Raw genomic sequence first — 20,577 nt, forward strand, 5'->3', positions numbered from 1 at the left:
TGTTTTAAAAATCTATTTTATATATAGTAGGTAACATTAGCAATTCTCCAACTTCCAGCTTATCTCCTCCCACCCCCTACCCCCTGGTAACCATAGCTGTGCTCACTGTCTGTGAGTCTGTTTCTGTTTTGTAGATGGGTTCAGTAATGCCTTTTTTTCTTTCTTTACTGGGCTTTCCTCTCTGGGTTCCATGTGTCTGCTCTGCAGGCCCCCCGCACGCCCCTCCCTACAGAGGACATGAAGCAGAAAAGAACAAATCTTGAGATCTGTTCCTTTGGCTTTAACCCTGTGCCCTGTTCTCTAGGCTCAGTCTTGCTCGCTCTGCACCTTTTATAAAACAATGTTGCCTTTGGCCTGAAATCCACAAGAGAGCCTATTCTCCGGGCCCTGACCTTTCAGGATGTCAGCACTTCTGCACTTACTATAGGTGGCAAGTTGCAAAATAGAGAATAACCTTTGTTTTGTTGGAGGTTTGCAGGGACACCACAGCCTGACCCCCATGGACGGCTGCAAGAACAAAGAATTCCTGCAGCAAGAAGTTTGCACCAATCAACCACATCCCCTCCCCTTTTTATTATAAAAGGAGCCTAAATTCTGATTTAGGTGGGATGGTTCTCCAAGACATTATTCTGCCATCCTCTTGGTCTGCCAGCTTACCAGAATAAAGTTGCTATTCCTTGCCCCAACACCTTGTCTCCCGATTTATTGGCCTGTCGTGTGGCAAGCCGAACGAGTTTGGACTCGGTAACAGGTGTGCTTCCCCGGTGCTCACCTTCTGGGTGCGCGGATGTCCTCCAGCCCACAGGGGTCGCAGCATGCAACCAGCAGCAGCTTGTTCCCGAGCCCCCGTGGGCAGTCTGTCCCACGAGACACTCTCCCTGGCACGCCAGAGGACAGAGGTCTCGCACGTTCCAGAGACAGGCGTCCCGCAGTTTCCACTGGCCCAGGAGCACGGAGCCCAGCCAGGCCTTCTCCCAGGGCCGGATTTCAGCCGTGGGAGAGAGGAGCGCTCTTCCCTGGGCCCCTTTCTCAGCCTTAGGGCTAGTTTCTTCGTGTTGTATCTGCTGCTGTCTTCTGTGCTTTCCTCCCCTCTCGTGTGCGGTTCCAGTTGTCTGTTCCAGTCAGTCATCTTTCATGCTAATTTCTCCCCGTGTGTTTCACTCCCAATTGGAGCCTGACTGATACAGTTAGCCCTGAGGTGGTGGGCTCAGACCTCTGGGCTCACATCCTGGTTCACATCACCTACATGTGACTGGGGGCAAGTTACTGTAAGCCTGGTCAGTAGGAATGAGCTTCCACGGGTTTGATTAACCCAAAGATACTGGCAAGCTCCTCTTTCGGGCAAGAAAGGGTGAAGTCAGGGAGGAGATGCTAGGCAGGGGGACCTCCTGGTGGGACGCCACGTGAAGTATAGGTGCTCAGTTACACCTGAACTTCAGCTAAACACTGGGTGCTTTTTATAGCCTAGCAGGTCCCAAGTATTGCATGGAACGTGCTAACACTACAAATGTACTGCTTTTATCTGAAATTCAAATGTAGTGGGTCTCCTGTATTTTACCCTGCAACCATACTCCTGGGGGACTGCCGGGAAGAGTTCCCTGGATACGCTCTTCCAGACCGTAAAGGCCTCTCACAAATTTTGGCGGTGTGGCCAGAACGCTGCTGTACTGAGGGCAGAACTAACCCTCACCAGGGGAGGCTGTCTGGATGGGGCAGGGTGGGTTGTCCTCACAGCCAGGGTAGGAAGGAAGGTTAATGGGGAAGCCACTCCAGCAGGGTCAGGCTGGCCTGGGGGCAGAGGGGAGGCCTGTTAGGCAGAGAGGGCTGCTTGGGGATCCTAAGCCAGCCCCCGGCCTCCCTCCTCCGTGGAGGCAGCTGAGAGGTGCAGGGACAGGGCACCAAACACAGCAGACACCCAGCTCCCTTTTGCGAGTGTGGGGGTGGCTGCAGCCTCGTGGTGACGAAGCCGTGGTCCTCAGCCTGTGCCCCCGTCACAGGGAGGCCACAGCTCCATGGCCGGGCCGCCCCGGCTCCGGCTCAGCAGGGCCGGGCAGCCTGGAGGATGGTGACCCTGTGCTCCTTGGGAACCACACTGCGAGCTGCTCTGAAGCTGTGCTTCCCAAGCCACAGGCGCACCCTTCCTGGGGCTGCGGGAAGATGCAGACGCCCACCATCTCCATGGGTCTGGGAGGGTTTGAGGCTCCACAAGGTCACAACTCCAAGGAGATGCGGTGGGAGCTGGGAGAGGCCAGGCTCTCAGGAACGGCTTCTCCAGTCATGCTGCACATCAGTCAGCTCCCCAGCCCCACTCCAGACCAGTCCGATCAGCACTTCCTGGGTGGGATGGGACCCAGGCATTTGTAGGTTTAAATCCCCGTGATGCCAGTGGGGAGCTGAAAAGGGTCCTACGCCAGTGGCTTGTGGGGCACATGCAGACATTCCTACTCCCGTGAGTGGCCTCACTGCTTCTCAAGTCTGAGGCTGATTGGAAAGGAAGTGCTGTTAGAGCTCTGACATCTGTGGCTGAAGATGGAAGTGGTTGAGGTATTAAAATGCCACAGGAGACCTGAAGAGATGGAGCCTGATGTCGGCCTTTCGTCACCTGTGACATGGGGACACCATGGTGCTACGTCCCAGCATCACGTAAAGTGCCAGGCCGCTTAGTGCACCCGATTTAAATATCTGTACCCCTGGTCATCACTATGACCATCCAGCCACCCGCCGGATGTTTCTCTTGGTCCTCAGTGTCCCTCTGGCCACCATGGGTGCCAGGCCACGTCGCAACTAGCCTGTGGGAGGAGGACCTGTGTTGTGGCAGCTGGAGGCGGGGAGGCTCTCCCTGCCACTGAGCTGGTGTGTTTCTTCTCATAGGTTCCAGTCACCAGCCCTGGTCACCCCTTCGGCACGCCCTCTGGTGTGTTCACACCCAGGTCTCAGGGCCAGTCTCCCGGGTGCAGGGCAGGTGGCTCACCTTCCTGGTCTCGGAAACAGCCCTCTCTTCATAGAGACAGCCCGAGCAGGCTTGCTGGAGGGGAAGGCTGGAGGCTTGCTCTCCTGTCTGTTTGCCACACGAGGCACCACAAGGGCTGCTGTTGACCTTGTGTAACCGGCTTCTTACTGATCGAAGTGTAAAATCGTGCCCGCTCTCATCTTACCTTGCTGATCTGCCCCGTTTCTCTGCCTGATGAAGTGTTTTTCCAAATCCTGAGCCTGGTCTTCAGTATCGTCACTCTCTCCCCGCTCTGCGACATAAACATTTTTTCATAAATACTCATCCTTTGTAGCTTTAGTCAAGTTCCTAATTACAATGTTGAACGGATGGGGCCAAAAGGCAAGCTTTGCCGCAAGAGCCCAGAAACGCCCCCCAGCTTGATGTGGGCCTTTAATGAGCATCGGTCAAGTGCTCACACGCCCACCAGCCATACGGACGTCCGGGTCCTAGTTTTCCACTTTGCCCAGACACAGGTCATGAAAGGCCACGTTCAGTTCTTTGTTACAGCTCAGATACCTGCCTGCTGCGCTCTTCTAACCCACCTGATTTTACAAAACTGGGCATGAACATCGTCTGACACGGTCTGTTCCCAGGAAACCAGGCTGGCTTCCACGTTATCTGCTGCTTCCTTCCTACTCGCTCTGAAACGACGGCCAGGACTAAAGTCAAGGTCACTGGGCTGCCGCGTCCTCCCCAGTGCTGGGGGGATGCCTGCCTCCCATACGCCCCGTTGCTTACAGTTTTCAGTAAAACGTGACAGTGACTCAGCAGTCGCACGGGTGAACACCCTGGTTTCCTCTTGGGGCGAGACGTGTTCAGAGTTGCTAGTTTCTTCACCGGAACACCTTAATGTGCCCTGCGTCTTGAGCTTCCTCCTGTGAGCATTCATCTTTTAGAAATGACCTCTATAGTTTCCTTTGGTTCAAATACTATTAATTGTGCAACAAACAATATGACAAGACACACAAAACTCGCAGCTCCAGAGGACAACCGGGCAAGGAGCACTGGAGTTTTGTTTTGGATTTTTTTCTGAGATATAACCGGCGTATTACGTATTAGTTTCAGGTGTGCAACCTGATTCAGTATTTGCACAAGAGGATTCACATTTGAGGGAGTTTGGGTGGAAGCCTGGGAGCGCCCGCCCCCCAGCCGTCTGTCCCCGAGGGATTCACACCTCAGAGCGGCTGGTTTGGTCTCTGCAGGACAAAGTTCTCATTTATGTTGAGGAAGAGAGAACCAGCAGCCTTGCTTCAGAAAGCTCCCACCCCCAACATAAGACATCCTCTCCAATATTCAGAAGGTAAGTGATTGGGCTGGAATTTGATTTTTTTTCGTTTTCCAAGTCAGCAGATGTGATTTTTGACATCAAGTTTGGTTTGGAGAGCACAAATGCACACAGTAGGCCCCATAAAGTGGTGATGGGTGATGTGCGTCAGGGCAGTGCCGGACCCCCCGCCCCTCTGCCTTGGTGAGAAGTGCTGGCGTGGATGGGACACACGTGGATGGGACGCATGTGGATTCGAAAGCCCCAGCCCTCCCTCCGCGGGGCCCCGATGAAGGCAGCAGGCTTCAGGGGCGCACGGAGGTGTCGCCCAGCTGAACAAACTGGCTTTCTTGCCTCCGCAGCCAAAGCTCCCTCGGCCGGGCCTGTCGGTGGCTTTTCCCGGGAAGGGGTGCACTGGGCTGTGCTCAGTCTGAAAGGCACCGCTCTCGCTGCTTAAAGAAGGAAATGAAACGTTCCCTCAAACGATTGAAATTTGTTGGATTTATTTCTTTCTGAAGTTTGTACATTTACATATATCATATACAGGTGTTAAATCCTTCACTGTTTTGCATGATTTCTCTGACATAAAAACCATCTAAATGCAATAAAGGTTGTTGCTGTCAAACAACAAATTAGCCCCAACTTATAAAAACACAGGAACAGTTATATCCAGGAACACGTACGCGGTAGAGAAATGTATCTATAGGTCGCAGCTTCTACGCACGGCAGACGACTCACTGTCCACACCGGTTCGCTCTACTTGAATGGCAGAGAGATGGGGGAGTATTTATGTACATCTATTTCCAGAAAAAATAAAGCAACTGTAGAATGTAAACTGAATTTCCAAAATATTCTTTAAACACGTTAACAACATCCACATAAATCACTGTTCCATTCCCAAGGCGGCCACCGCAGACGCCGTCCTTTCCGGGAGACGGCCCTTCCTTGGGAGGCCGGTGGGCGGGGAGGTGCGGGTTCCCAGCACAGGGACAGTACCGTTAGCTCCTCCAGGTCCGCTAATGCTGAGTGTGGCCACGGAGAAGGAGCAGTCTGCTATCTGATCGCTAACCACTTGCACAATTTGCAGGGACACATGGCACCAGGGCTGCAGGGAAACGGAAGGGATTGGTGCAGAAAACTCTGCAGGCAGAGGGGCGTGCCACTCTGCCAAAGTGTTTGAACCCCGGTTAACAGGCTGGAACCGTGAGAGGCTGGCTTTATGGTAAAGAAGGCAAAGCATTGCCCTTCTGCCTGCCTGTCCTCAAGGCCGACGGCAGCGAGACCACCCTTCCCTGCTTACGGCTCAACACGCCAGCTCTTTTCTTGCAAAGACAAAACACAGGGTGTTGGCTTCATCGGGGCGTTTTCTTCGTACCTTTATTACGTGTCCCTGCCAGTGACTCAGTCCCCCTCTGCAGGCTTGGCCCGTGAGGACAGCTGGGTTCCTGCAGCCCAGGAAGGAGCACGTGGACCAGACCAGCTGTGCTCGTGGCTCCAGGAGCCCAGGAGGGGGGCGGGGAAGAGAGACAAGGCCCCATCTCTGGGGTGCCAGAGGGGAGCCCCGGCCTGCGGTGCGGTCCCGAGCTGAGCTTCGTGCTGGGCTCCTTGGGGGTGTCCCAGCCTCAGTGGGACTCCGAATTCCTTCTTGGAAGCAACACTTCAGGATCTGAAGTTAAGGTGCTTATTTTTCTCACTCTGCTCGTGAAGGCTCAGTACTCCGCCCAGCGAAGGGACACCTGCCCTCACTCCCCATCTCCAGCCCCACAGCCCAGCGCATCAGCAGGTCATACCCCGGCCCCCAGGCCTGCGAGCCACGGCCCCCTCCCGGTGCAGCTCTCACATAACTGACAACAGCCACTGTGCACACGGTGCGAGCGTATGCACGCGCTCCGGAGGCCCGCACGTGTGCCTGTCCCCGCACACACCGAGGGGACAGTAAACTGGTCCTGGGGCTCTCAGGAGCAGACCGGCCATCCGCCGTCCCCCTCGGGTGGAAGCTCAGTGCCTCACACGCTGCCCCGCACCCCCCACTTCAGTTGGTCTAATTCCTTTCGTTCCTACAATTTCAGAAAGTCTCCTGGTGGCATTAAAAGTCAAGTAGGTACCATCCAGGCCAAATGGTTACTTGGCTTTCTGTGAAAAGTCCGAACGTTTCAAATAACGAAGGCCCCAAAGTAAACTTTCTGATGTTTGGTACTCCTTTTGTAGACAATTGCCGAATCAGATGGAGGTTTTTGCAAATCACTACAGTTCTTAGAAGGAAACACACTCTTGTGGAACGAAGACCTTGCTGGACAGCCACAAAGCCAGCGCACCGCACGCCAACGAGGGTTAGGACGTAGGATACATTTGCAAAAATAATTTGAGACTCTAGAGTTCATTTAAAAACTTCAAGTGTCGCGACCACCACTCCTGCAGCCTGGGGCGGGGACGAGCCTCGCGCCCCACAACGCGGCCCCCCCGAGTGGGACACAGGAGCGCCAGGCGGTGTTCAGACACATACACCGCCCTCAACAACTCACTCACACGCACTCAGCTCTGCTGTAAATACACCAACATGCTGGGTAATAAAATTTTAATCTCTAGTTATCTATGTATACACTGTATGGTAAGCGGCAAGCTCAGACAGCTAAGGCCAGTGGGTCTTCTTTGGGGAGAGGCAGGAAGAGAGATCTAAGTATAAAAATATTAAAGTTTCAAGCTGGTCCATAGCCTGTCCTAAACTTCTTTCACCTGTGATGAGACGCTGATTCGTGCGACGGAACCCCGTCCTGGGGAGCCCCGAGCGACTCCAGCGGCTGGAGCATTTCCCGAGGTGCAGAGGCGAGGACGTGGTGCTCGGAGTGGTCTGAGCTACTGTGAAAACGGACGCGGTGTGTAGGTGACACCTGCCACTCACTGCGCTCTTCTGAAAGCTGTTTTTCTGGACTAATTACAACAATAAAGAACGTGTGCTTTACAGCATCACATTTTGTAAGAAGCCCCAAACTGCCAGTTTGACTTTAAGTGCTTTAATACTGCAATTGCTAAGAGAAAGCTCAGGCTGTGTGTGTGTTTCTTTCTGTAAAGCGAAGTTATAATGAGCTACCCCCTTGGTACTGCACACAGTACGCTGAGCTAGTTCAACAGTTAGTTCAGAGTCATATTTGCCCTGGTGATTCAAAGCTCAAAGACTAAATTTTCTAGCATAAAATCTTATTATTAAAAAAATTAATCAAAATATCCTTTGACTTTAAGTGTAATAAAACAGTACCACTATACAGACTCTCAAAAACTGCATTATACACTCAGTCCTGTGAGGTTTTTACTTGCTTTCCATTCACACTGGTTACGGACACATACATTTGACATACACACACTGTACACTGATGTACAATCTACACACGGACACACAGGTACACACACAATTACAAACACCCACTAGGACACTGGCGGGTGACAAGAAGCGTATTCTTTGCTGTTGACAGACGATCTGCGTGAATATTCTCCAAAAGCCTGCGATGTTACAGATACACACGTAAATTACAAAGGAAGAGCCACAGAGACTTAGGGAACCCTACTGCACATACGACTTAACCTGCAGTATTTTCTTGCTGCTGCATTCTGGTCTGTAAACCGTCACGCGGATTCAAGTCTTTAGGACACTCGCTTTCTGAAGACACCCCCTGCAGGCACTGGCCTGTCACTGTCCAGGGCAGAGGACACCCACCTGGGCACAAAAGGAAAATGGCGATGGCTTTGGACCGAGTCCTCCTTGTGAGACTGAGACCCTGGGAAGCGCTCCGTCGCTGCTGGGGTTATTCTGTGGTGCAAGAGTGGCCGCTAAAGGCCTCTGGATGGGATGGCAGAAGATGTCAAAGGCCGATGGAGACACCTGTTGCCCCGGGCAGGCTGATGGCCTGGGAGGAGAGACAGCCAGAGAGCTGTGGAGCCAGGAAGGCCCAGACGCTTCTCTACCTACAGAGCTGACTGGTCTTTGTCTGTTGGAGCAGATGCTGTGGGAAACTTAAACCCAAAGCCACGATGGCCGCTCACTGGGCCCAACGCTCAACACGTCCGGGGAGCCACTTTGGTTCCGGTTTAACGGCGCTCCTCCTACGGCTGCAACACCCTGCTGACGGCAAAGTGAAGCGGTCGGGGATCGCCCACTCCTGAAGTGAAGGACGCTGGCCGCCAACCTGCTGAAAACTTGCTCCGGGCCCCCGACAGCTAAACTACAGAGATCGGGGCCTGCGAGCCCGAGACACAACCTGAGAACTCAGGCTGAGAGAGCCTGACTGATGACTCCAAGGAAAACTGCCAGAGAATGCGATTCCAATGACTACTAACTAAACCCACGAGAGTCCTGAGGGTGAGACCAAGGAGAAACCTCTTAAATGTCAGTTTTCTTCCAACTGACTGGGATTAGGGATAAAGGCGGAGAAGAGGTACAGCTCAGGGTCAAGCAGGCCCCGCCTCCGTAAGGATGACCTCCTGGCTCTTTCCAGGATGCTGGGGACAGCAGGCCAGGCCTGCACAAGGCTCCTTCCCTGCTGGGTGTGTAAACGCTTATCAGTTCTGTGCTTTGGCCGCAGGGAGACCACTACCCCTAGCTTGGCCCCGGAAAGCCAGCCAAGTTCTCTCTCCCGGAATGAAGTCCCTCGCATCACGTCTGACTAGGAGCAGTCCTCACCGTCAGGATGGAACACAGAGGGTCCTGCACTGCTGACCCCGCCCTCTCTACCTGAGGGCCATGGGAGAGGTTCCTGGGATCCGGGACTGCAGATCCATGGGGGACACCCCCACGCGCTGCTTTTGCTGAGATCAATTAAAATGTGCAGAAGTACTGCTTGGTTTAATCAGGCATTGCTAAGAGTCAGCAAATGATGTTTCTAAATAGCGTGCTTCAAATAATGTCTATGGCTGGCAACAAAATAAGGACTCTGCATGCTGGTAATTAAGTTTTGATTGTGAGCAAGGAATTCCTGACACCTCCCTGCAAATGCCACAACATGTGCGGTGAGGGAACCAGCCCCAAAACCCTTCAATTTCATCCACAGGCCACTTCTTTGGGCAGTTCTGCAACAAGAGATCACCAAGATACTGTGACGACTCTCCAGATTTTCTGTGCTAAGAATTAAGTGTGTCTATGTGATGAGGAACAAGGACTTATCGGATGGAGAGGCATGTCAGGCCCCTGGCGCTGAGGTCTGGGTAAAGGGTGGGGGGCAGTACCTTCAGGAGGAAAGGAGCGGAGGGCTCCCCTGTACCGTGAGCTGGGCAGCAGCCTCGCAGAAGCTGAGAAAGGGAAGGAATGTCTTCAGTGTCTCCTGATGAGATACCACGGGAAAAAGATGATCACAAAAGAAAACATGACTGACTACGGGCAAGAGCCTCAGAATCTCGTCAGGTGGGGGGCCTGCCTCGGGCAGGATGAGCTCCTGGCCTGCTGGGGTGCCGACACCAGACAGTACGGAGGCCTCGGGGGGAGGGGTCCCAGCCCAGCCCCTAGAGGCGGGCCGACAACGTTGCGCCAGGGCAGCGTGGGGTCCCGGCTCGCAAACCACCTCTGCAGCTGGTCTTCCAGGTAAACTCTGCGAACGCTCTGTATGCACCCCAGCTCCACACGTGCCCTCCTCACCAGCAGCTACCAGCACGCCCGGAAGTTCCCGGACACGGCACTGGGGAGCCCTGCGACAAGCACGACGCGGCCGTGGGGCTGGGGCTGAGCGGGCGCCGCAGAGCTACCCCAAGGCCCAAACGCTGCGGCAAGGACCGCCCCACGGGAAGCACAAACTCTGAGCGAGACACACGACGCTGCACGCACGGACACACGCGACTGTGAGCACACGCGTTCAAGCCAGCCAGGGACACTTGTTCCTTGGTTCTGATGCTCAGGGATGACACGGTCTCGGCACCTCCTTCCCCTCAGGAGAGAGATCTGGGCAGAAAACACGAGGCCGGCGATTCAGACTCTAGAAAGGCAGATGACGCCCTTGCAGAAATCCTGGGTTCAGTCAGAAGCCACAAAAGGGACTCAGGTCCACAGGCCATGGTGGTAACCACCCTGTTTCTTTCTAGGCTTTGAAACAAATGTAATCACTGCCCTTACCTAAACAAGACAGAGGGCGAGAGGGAGTTTTCTGAAGGTGTGGCAAACCCAGTTCCCACGAGCCAGCAGCTGCACCCTTACGAGGGGTTTCTCTTTTCTGGGCACCAGCAAATGTGGGCATTGACGCAGCTGAAGGAAGCACAGCCCTGTGCAAACGCTGGCGCATCAGAACAAAATACCGCTAGAAAGCACCAGGGGGCGAGCGCGGGCTTCCCAGACCCCCCACCCCCACCCCCTGGCACCACGCTGCCCACGCACGCAGGGCCCCTGATTCTTTGGTCAGAGTACCTGAACTAGTAGCTGAGTGGAACGCGAGTGAGCTTCTATGGGACAGAAAAGGATGTCCAGAGGGACTGCGTTAGTTATGAAGTGGTGCAGGTTATAGGTTTAAGGAGCACAAAGTTTCAAGGTTTTAAAATCAGAAAACTCGAGCTCGCAATGGGCTCAGTTTTCACCCCCTGCCCTTCGTCAGTGAGAGAACGTTCTGTTTATCACCTGAATTTTAAAGGGACCGTCCCTGGGCCAAGCTTGTGACTGTTCTGAGCAAATACAAAGACGGAATTTAAGACGAAGGGTTGACTTTAGGGGGAAGCTCGGTCACAGCAGAAGGAAGAGGCGGTGGAAGGGACGGACCGAGATGAGCAGACAAGGCGGCTCTGCTGGTGCCACCGGGAGGCTCGTCACTTTTCCTTGATTCAGATACATTTCAAAGCATCACTATTCCATTGCCAAACAACTACAGGCAAAAACTACTTTTTCCTTTCTTTAAGTTTTGCCTGGATTAAGGGAAGAATGAAAGAGGTTCCATTTCAAAAGTATTTTGTTAGGAAGACCCTAAGAGTCTCACAACCAGGAGACCACACGGTGCCCACAGACAGAGGAACCTAACTCCCAGCGGCAGGGTATTGAGGGCAGACGGTTCTGGTTCCTTGCCCTGCGGGAGTGGGAGGACGTACTTCCTGCAGACCAAAGACATGCCTGCTGCTGCAGCTCCCGGAAGAGTCTGCCACTATCCCTTAGAAAACAGAACGAGCTCGCGGTCACCCTCCCTCAGCCTTCAATGGCAAAGGGCTCCACTTCCTCCTCCTGACTGGCTGGGGTGGAATCGGCGCTCAGGCAAGGAACGTGCCTCCTACATTCTCGGCCCCGAGGTCCTTGCGCCCTTCCCCTGCTCCCAGCAGGCAGGGCCTCAACACGAAGTGCTCAGACGCGCACCCGGTGGCACGTCACCAAGGGACGTCCCGATCCCTCGCGCTCTTAACTGAACTTCTGCGCGTGCTCGATTCCACCTCTGTGACTGAGCGAGAGTTCACATAAAAAAGGCTTATATTAACTCTGGCTAGAAGTTTCTAAACTACAAAGGTTGTCCAGTTAAGTGTTTCACAATGGATTAAATTTTTAACCTTAAAAAAAAAATGTAACAGCTGATTGAGAACACACAGAAACAACTGGGCAGAAAACCAGGGGAGGAGTGGGACAGAACTCACTCCGGAATCATGGTCCCCCCCCCATGAAAGGTGCATTAGTTACCAAGGAGCAAAAATCATCAAAGCAAAGAAATCAAGAGCAAAGAGACAATCTGTACAGAAACTAACAAAAATATACAATAGAAAAGGTTCCTAATGCACCATTTAGTCACAGACTTTTTTTTTTTTAAATATATTCACGGATTTACCAGAAAGATCTTGAAAAGCTCTGTTTTGCTCCACGACCAGCGCTTCCTGGCCGCAGGTGGACTCTAAGTAACTTTTTGCTTAATGCCCGGCGTTTCAGGTCGGTGGTCCTTCCTCTCTGACACGTTCCGCTTGACCTTGGCCGTGACCGGGGACGAATCTGGGTTCAGCGAGGGACTGGAGTGTGACTTCTTCAGGCCTGCGGGGCCCCCCCCGCTGCTATTCAGGAGCTCCACGCCCCCCTCTTTCAGGACACGGACGTACGTTTCATAGCGGGTTTTCTGCAGGGAGTCAGAGAAGAGGGGGTCAGTACCCTGTTCACAAAGGCACAGTGAGCGCGCCCGGCCTGTCCCCGTCCCGTAGGCTGGACCTCATTCCCCAGAGTGGACACAGGGACAGGAGACCAACTGATGGGCTCATTTACTGGGTAAGAAATGACAGACTTTCAGTTCTCCTTTGTTCGGAAGGAACGTCAGCTCGGAGTTATCGGCTACCAGAGGGAGGAAGGACGCTCCCTGCATGCTCAGCACGAGGAAGTGGGAGCTGGGAGAGCCACGGCCTCTGGTCTGGGGACCGGACGGCTCTCCGGGCGCAGGCTCCTGGGAGCCTCCCTCCCTCGTGAGGCCACGGCCTCACTGGAGCATGGCTGGGACGCGGCTCGAGGAAGCAGTTCATGGTGAACCCATACTCCGGTACCCTGCAATGCTTCCTAGAAGCTGCTCTGGGCATCCTGCCACGGCTTTTCTGCTAGGATCACCGACTTCCCAGAGCACTGCAGTTTCTTGCAAAAATTCAGATTATTTTCTGATGCTTTTTCTCATTCTACAATTTTTTTTTAAATTAACTGTGTGTTGAGTGTCTACTGTGTCTTCAGCAGCACCTTGATTCGAACGCTGTAGACGTTTTCTTTTTTCCTCTAACCGTAATTGGTGCTGGCTTTTTTTTTTAAGTTTCTATCCACGTCACCATATAGAACTATTAAATATCTATGACAAATGACAGAAGGGCTTCAGATTCTTGATTTGATAGATTCTGGTCCAAATAAGTCTTTCAACAAACTGCTTCACACATGGAGCGTTTATAGAAGGCCTAAAGTGCTTTATTTCTAAACAAAAGAGCACACCACTATAAACTGTCCCAATGAAGACAGGTGAAGCCTGCTGTGACCATAGACCTTTCAAGGGTTCTTCTGGCCAGGTTGAAATTTTATATATGTCAGCGTTCAGTCAGTAATCATGAAGCTGAAGCTACTCTTTTAAGCTTTTTGTTTAAAAGTAGGGAGAAGCTGCTAGTGACTGCGCTCGCTCTGGGTGTGATGCACGCACACGTGGGTGCCAAGCTCGGGCTGACGGTGATGACGACACTCGTGGGGGGCCCACACGCTAAACTCAGGCCATTAATACCACAACCACAGGGACCTGGCACCTTACTGACCTTCTTTTACAGTAAAGAGAGGCAGAGGTAAGTCCAGAGTCAGCGTCAGCAGAGAAGTGAAGCTGCGATTTGAACTCAGGAGGTCTGACTCTGGGGCCCACACTCTTAAGCTCTACCTCCCTCCCGGGATATGAAAAAGCATGCATGTGAGTGTGTATTTCAGGGTGACCACTCTGACACACACCGGCTGTCTGGCCCATCAAGAGCCATTCTCAACCCCTCTCTTCTCCTAGGTTCCTCTCACTGCAAAGGCCGCTAAAACCCAAACGCTTACTTTCCCAGACCCTCCTGCATCTCAGATGGGCCCCGTGGTGGTTTGGCCAATGAGATGTAAGGAGAACTCTCCTGGGGCTGGGGGGGCACTTCTGGGAAAGCACTTTTCCTTTCTGATACGAAGGGCAGGCTTCAGAGGAGAAGCCACTGGTGCTGGCCCCTCACTCTTGCTCCTCCCTTGACCTGGATGTGGTTCCCAGAGCTGCGCCCGTTGACAGGGGCAGCAGGCACGAGGGCAAAAGGACAACATGCAAGGCCTGAGGGAAAAACACAGAGATCAAAAGAGGATGGGTTTGCGATGACACAATGAGCTGGATCCAACTCCAGGATCCCCTCCTGCCTCTAACTATCTTGCTAAGTATGAACAATACACATCCTGAGGGCTGAAGCCACTGTTCCTCAGGAACTGTCTTTTCCCCACGTTTTTCCTCCAGTTTCACTGGGATATAATTGACGCACAGCACTGTGTCAGTTTAAGGCATACGGCAAATGATCTGCCTTGCACGTGTCATGAAAGAATTATCACAAAAAGTTTGGTGACTATCCAACACCTCATATAGGCACAAAACTAAAGACACACAAAAAACGTTTTTCCTTGTGATGGGAACTCTTAGGATTTACTCTCTCAAAACTTTCATATGTAACATACAACACCATTAATTACATTTATCACGTTGCACGTTACATCCCTAGGTTTTATTTATAACTGAAGTCTGCACCTTTGACCGCCTTCCTCCAATCCCCTCCCCACCCCCACCTCTGGCAACCACACGTCTGGTCTTTTTCACTGTGAGTTTATTTATTCATTTGTTTGTTTCTGATGTATAACTGACCTACAACACTGTTAGTTCCTGTTACACAACATAGTGATTCAATAGTTCTATACATTTCAAATTGATCACCACGGTGAGTCTAATTATGACCTGTCACCACACAATGACGCTACATAATTACTAACTGTATGCCCCACACTGCACATTTCCTGCCCCTAACTCCTCTGTTCTGCAGCTGGAAGTTTGTACCTTTCCATCTTCCTCACCAGGCCCTCTCCTCCCCTACCCCCTCCCCTCTGGCCACCACCTGTGTGTCTATGACTCTGTTTCTGTTTTGTTATGTTTGTTCATTTGTTTTCTTAGATTCCACACGTAAGTGAAATACAGCGTTTGTCTTTCTCTGAGCATAATACCCTTTGCCAATGGCAAGATTTCATTGTTTTTTATGACTGAGTGGTATTCCACATACACCACATCTTCTTTATCCATTTATCGATTGATGGACACCTGGGCTGCTCCTATATGTTGGCTATTGTAAATAATGCTGCTATGAATACTGGGGTGCATGTGTCTTTTCGAACTTTTCTTTGGATATTTACTGAGAAATGGAATTGCTGGATCATACAGGTAGCTGTATTTTTAGTTTTTTGAGGGACCTCTGTACTGCTGTCCACAGAGGCTGCACCAATTTTTTTTTTATCAAAGTTTGGTTGATTTACAACGTTGTGTTAGTTTCAGGTGTACAGCAAAGTTACTCAGTTTTCTATGTATATGAAAGAACACACCAGTATAAACTGCCAACGAAGATAGGCGAAGTCTTCCAATATATATAAATTCTTCTGTCAGATTCTTTTCCGTTACAGGTTATTATATAATATTGAATACAGTTCCCTGTGCTCTACAGTAGACCCTTGTTTATCTGTTGTATATAGAGTAGTGTGTACCTGTTAATCTCAAACTCCTAATTTATCCCACCCCCCAACTCCACTGCACCAACTGACATTCCACCAACAGTGTAGGAGGGCTCCCTTTCCCCCACATCCTCGCCAACATGTGTTATTTGTGTTCTTTTTGACGGCAGCCATCCTGACAGGTGGGAGCTGCTCTCTCAGTGTTTCCCTGATGATGAGTGATGCTGAGCAGCTTTTCTTGTGCACCAGGTAGTGGTAACTGCAGATGAAAGCATCACTAATTGGTACACATTCCAATTTTAATAAAGAAGTTAGCACAGTAAAATAATAAAAACTAAGCTTTTTTTCAGACAACTACATAAGGGTTTAATGCAGACATATGCTAATAAAAAATATGTCATCAGTGTTACACAGTAGCCCATGCATCAGTGAAATCTAAGATCCTATTCATTCTAGGAATTTAGAGACTTAATCTATCTCTAAACCGCCTGGGTGGCAAGATTAAAATGCAGGAAAGGACTACTCTCAATACGAACAAGGTTTAGTAAAATGATCTAAAGGCAACTTCAGGACAGATTCAGAAACCCAATGTAAGGCACATGTTTCATGAAGCTGGGGGCATTTATACGATAAAGGGGCCATGAAAGACAATTCTTTGAGATGACCTGAAAGGGGACAAAAGGAGACAAGGTGACGGGGCCTGTTTTCTTCTAGTTTTTGAAGAAACTGACACTACTGAGGAAATTCACCTAAAAAATACCTGAAGAAAAGCCTTCATCCACTCATTCCACAGCTCCAGATGCAAAGGTGTTTTCCCCAGTAAATTACAGTAAAAAAAACATGTGCCTTACATTGGGTTTCTGAATCTGTCCTGAAGTTGCCTTTAGATCATTTTACTAAACCTTGTTCGTATTGAGAGTACATCAGTGTGTCAATCAACAAACAAAAGGCGCAGCACAGAGGAGTGGCAGTACCTGAGTCACCAGATGAGAAGAAAAGACAAACCAAAGCAAAGGGTGGAAGTGGGGCAGAAACCAGGGCTGCTTGGTTGTTGAGAGAAATAAGGAAAAAGCAACGGGGGGTTGGCTCAGGAACTTCCAAATGGCTGTGCCCTATTTCTGAGTTAAAAAGGCTTACAGGGACAGAGGCGACTAAACCCAGTCATACAGCTTTGCTTTCTACCATTCTCTGCAGCCAGGCCAAATGCCTCTTCAAAATCCTTCAGGTAAACATCTTTAATCTCAGGGCTGTCTGGGACAACTGGACAGACACTAACCCCTGTCCTTCCGGGATTACAGACTCATCCAAGTATGTAAAGCTCTGCTCCGGGGCTTTGGGGCCAAATGCACACTGCCTCTGAGTAGAGGCAAGCGGCCCTGAACGGAGCCCTGAGGGGCAGAGCAGGGAGCACCGCTCTCCAAGTCCCTTCCCCGCGACGTCCCCTGGCTTCTCCCTTGGGGGGGCAAGTGAGACTTCTTCCTAACTCTGCAGCCACACGGGATCTCGGGAGGTGTTCCGTCCTTTCTTCCTTTCAGGGAAGGAAGATTCTTATTCTTTTTTCTAGGCCCACTCTTGAAATTTAAGTTTTAAGTTAGAGCTGGTGTGTATCAAAAAGCAAACAACAGCAGTGAGTGTGTTGGTCACTTGTAAAGACCTGCTGTGCAGGGCGGAGACTGAGAACCTGAGGACCATGGTCCAGGCTGGGTCAACCTCAGCCAAAGAAGCCGGCAGGGATGGAGCAGCTAATGCCGTTGGCTGCTCTCCTGGCAGCCTCCTCTTTCAGAGAACGGAGCTGTGGTTCCTGCTGAGAATGGCAGTGTCCCAGCCCCAGGAGAGGAACCGTGGTCTAACCCAGATGTGACAACCCTCACCCCCCTGCCAGGCGCCCTGGCAGCCGCATGGCCTAGACCCGGCCAATAGCACGCAAAGAGAGCTAACCAGGGTGCTTCCACGGAAGCAGATGAAACAGTGGAGCCTTGGCAGGCATTCTGGAATTTGAAACCACGAAATGACAAGCATGGAAACAAAAAAGCCCATGTGCCAAAGACAGCAAGTGAGAACTGCAGGAAGATCATTCAGCCTCAGTGGCAGGTCTCAGTGAGCCCGCGACCAACTACTTCCAGTTTTCCTAAGTGACATGAAGAATGTTTACATTGTTTAAACATTTAGTCAAGTTTTCTGTTATTTGCAGACTTAATAAAATGGTTAACATTCAGCTTTGACTCACTCACAAAAAAAATTCCAACTGACCACAACAGTGGCTTAATTTCCAAAATACACTAACAGCTCATACAACTCAACAACAACAAAAAACCCAAAAAAACCCAATCAAAAAATGGGCAGAAGACCTAAACAGGCATTTCTCCAAGGAGACATACAGATGGACAACAGGCACATGAAAAGATGCTCAGTATCACTAATTATCAGAGAAATGCAAATCAGAACTACAAGGAGGTATCACCTCACTCCAGTGAGAATGGCATCATCAAAAAGTCTACAAATAATAAATGCTGGAGAGGATGTGCAGAAAAGGGAACCCTCCTACACTGTTGGTCAGAATGTAAACTGGTGCAGCCACTATGGAGAATAGTATGGAGGTTCCTTAAGAAACTAAAAATTGACTTATGCCATGATCCAGCAATCCCACTCCTGGGCATATATATGGAGGAAACTCTAATTCCAAGAGATACATGCACCCCAATGTTCACAGAAGCACTATATACAATAGCCAAGACATGGAAGTAAACTAACTGTCCATCAACAATTGAACAGATAAAGAAGATACGGTATATATATCCAAGGGAATACTACTCAGCCATGAAAAAGAATAATGTCATTTGCAGCAACATGGATGGACCTAGAGATGATCATACTAAGTGAAGTAAGTCAAGTGAACATTGGGTGAGTGTATGAATGGGAAGAAGAAACAAATAGGAGAAAACAAAATTTCTCATAGCTAATAGAAAACATATTTTGAACTCTCAGAATGGCAAATTCAAGAAAAATGAGAACAGACATAGATGCAGAGGGAAATGCCTCATGAGAACCTCCATCAGTAGCCTCTGGGGACATGCTTTCATCTCGTGTTGCACATTCCCATGTTTTCTACAAAAATGCTGAGGTCTCACCCTGACGGGTACACACAGCAGAGACTCTGTGTCCTCCGTGTCCACGTGCCCTGACCATGGCTGGCAAGACTCCACATGCGGCAAACCCTGCAGAGTGCGCTGGGGGTGGGCTGCATGCGTAGGACTGGGCTCTCTACACCCAGAAAGAAACGGAGTTGATCCTTCACTTCTGAGGTTCATAAAACAGAGACACGTTTTCTGAGCCTCTCTTATGTGGCAGGACATGAAGACCCACTTGGAGCTTTAAAAAAGTGAGAAACTGGACCATCGTATGTGGAGCATGGTGATTCTCCATTCGGACAGTGCCTAGATCTCACTGTGACGTGATAGGTGGCCTCTCAACTTACTTCTAACAGAAGCATCCACCGAAGGTAAGTCCACGGTTATTTATATCTGAATTCCTGCGCCCGATGCCCCAGCGTGTGACTCCCAAGGAGGCACCAGGACCACACCTTCCCTCGGGTGAGTACCTCTACACCAACCTGGTGTCTTGGTTCCAGGGTCAGAGCAGTGACCTGGGAGGGAACCTGCTCCTGACACTAAACAAGTAAATAATAATAATACGGAAGGTTATACCCTTGCTCTGATAGGTCTGACATTGCTCTGATGACAATGCTAATAACCAGATGGTAAAAAGGGCAGAAGAAACAATCAAAAGCTACATGTTTGAATTAATATAATTTCATGCCACAAGGCAATCGCCATGCAAGAATTAACATGGCTTCAGATAGAGCGCATTAAGAAGAAGATGGGCTGGAAAAAATGCATCTCGGAGAAGCAATGCGGCAGTGAAAGAGCTGTCTTGGGCCACGTGGCCACTGACTAATAAGAGCAGCATTGATTTATTTTCCTAAGTTGTCGTTAGTCTCCATCACGTGGTGTCCTTCCAGGGGTGTCCTTCATCGGGGAGGGTGAAGGGAGTCTGAGCAGAGACGTGCCTTGGGCACAACTGCTGCCTTGGTCACGTTATTCAAGGTTTTGTCCCAGTCTCCGCAGATTCATTCTCAGATCAATTCTTAGAAATTTCAGAGCTGTAGGCCCTGCTTCTCGGCTCAGGAATTCTCCAGCAGTGTGAACAGACTTCTAGTGATGTCACCGTAAGATCTAATTCCACCATCAGAAAAACTGGAGATGAGATTTGACCAAATCCAAGTCCAGGGGCTACTCTGCAGAGAAGCGCCTGAACTTTGTCTGGGGCTGTCCATTCAGCACGCTCTAAGAACAATGTCCTTCTGAGGATTTGCTATTTCCATGAAGCCTTCTGTAACCACCCAAAGCCAAAAACAATCCAAATGCTCAATGGCTTTTTTTTTCTTAAACTAAAATCAAGTTCTTCACTCTGTAACCTCCTTACTACATTTTTTTTTGCAATATGTATTTATGAAGTTGGTCTTCAGTCACCTGTGAGAACACTTCTCAAATATGTAGGAAAAATGTCCCTTACACTGGCAGCAATGTCTGCTAGGGAGGAACAAAAAAATGCAGTGTCTGAGGCCAAGCAAGCTGCAGCTTAGGGTGAATGTTAAGTGTTAAAAAAAATTAGTATTGTTATTATTTGAAAAGAAGTTGAATCACATCTGTATATGAATGCACATGCACCTGACTGAGCAGTTTCTTTTCTCCTGAGCTCTGCCTACCGTTTTTCATTTCACTTAATAGAACCCGATCTCCTTTTGACCTCTGATACTCATGAATATGACAGTAACAGCGAATGAAAACAAAACCGCAATAACAAGTCTAACTTGGCACTGCCATTTGCATTCAGACCTCACCGCTTCAGCAATCAAGTCCTGAATACATTTCCCCTTCTTGTGCACGCAGGGTAAGGCCAGCGTAACATGAAATGAGAGGAACGCCAATAATGTCACGTACACAGCAAAGCCCTTCTTGCTCCTAGATCTCCACACTGGCGAAAAGGAATAAACCAAAAACTTAAAACAAGCCAACAAAACCAGGAGGAGCTCTTGAAGGAACCGCTCATTCGAATAAAGACTGAATTCTATAGGATGCTGGAGAACTCATTTGCAGAGACTTTTTA

General features: G+C 50.3%; 1 protein-coding gene across 10 annotated transcripts in view; it reads right to left on the reverse strand.

The window, feature by feature from the left end:
• Positions 1 to 3,169: 3,169 nt before the first annotated feature.
• Positions 3,170 to 20,577, reverse strand: part of PSD3 (pleckstrin and Sec7 domain containing 3) — a 398,292-nt gene continuing 380,884 nt past the window's right edge. For 8 of the 10 annotated variants that reach the window (XM_072950169.1, XM_072950168.1, XM_072950167.1 and 5 more), the window contains one exon: positions 4,743 to 12,301. In XM_072950169.1, coding sequence (XP_072806270.1) covers positions 12,086 to 12,301 — 216 coding nt within the window. In that variant the 3' untranslated portion in view covers positions 4,743 to 12,085. Of the gene's footprint in view, positions 3,243 to 4,742; positions 12,302 to 20,577 lie in introns of those variants that run through there. The other 2 variants (XR_012064351.1, XR_012064354.1) reach the window with 2 other exon arrangements.

This window comes from Vicugna pacos, chromosome 26 (assembly GCF_048564905.1).
Source record: "Vicugna pacos chromosome 26, VicPac4, whole genome shotgun sequence".
NCBI lineage: Eukaryota > Metazoa > Chordata > Mammalia > Artiodactyla > Camelidae > Vicugna > Vicugna pacos.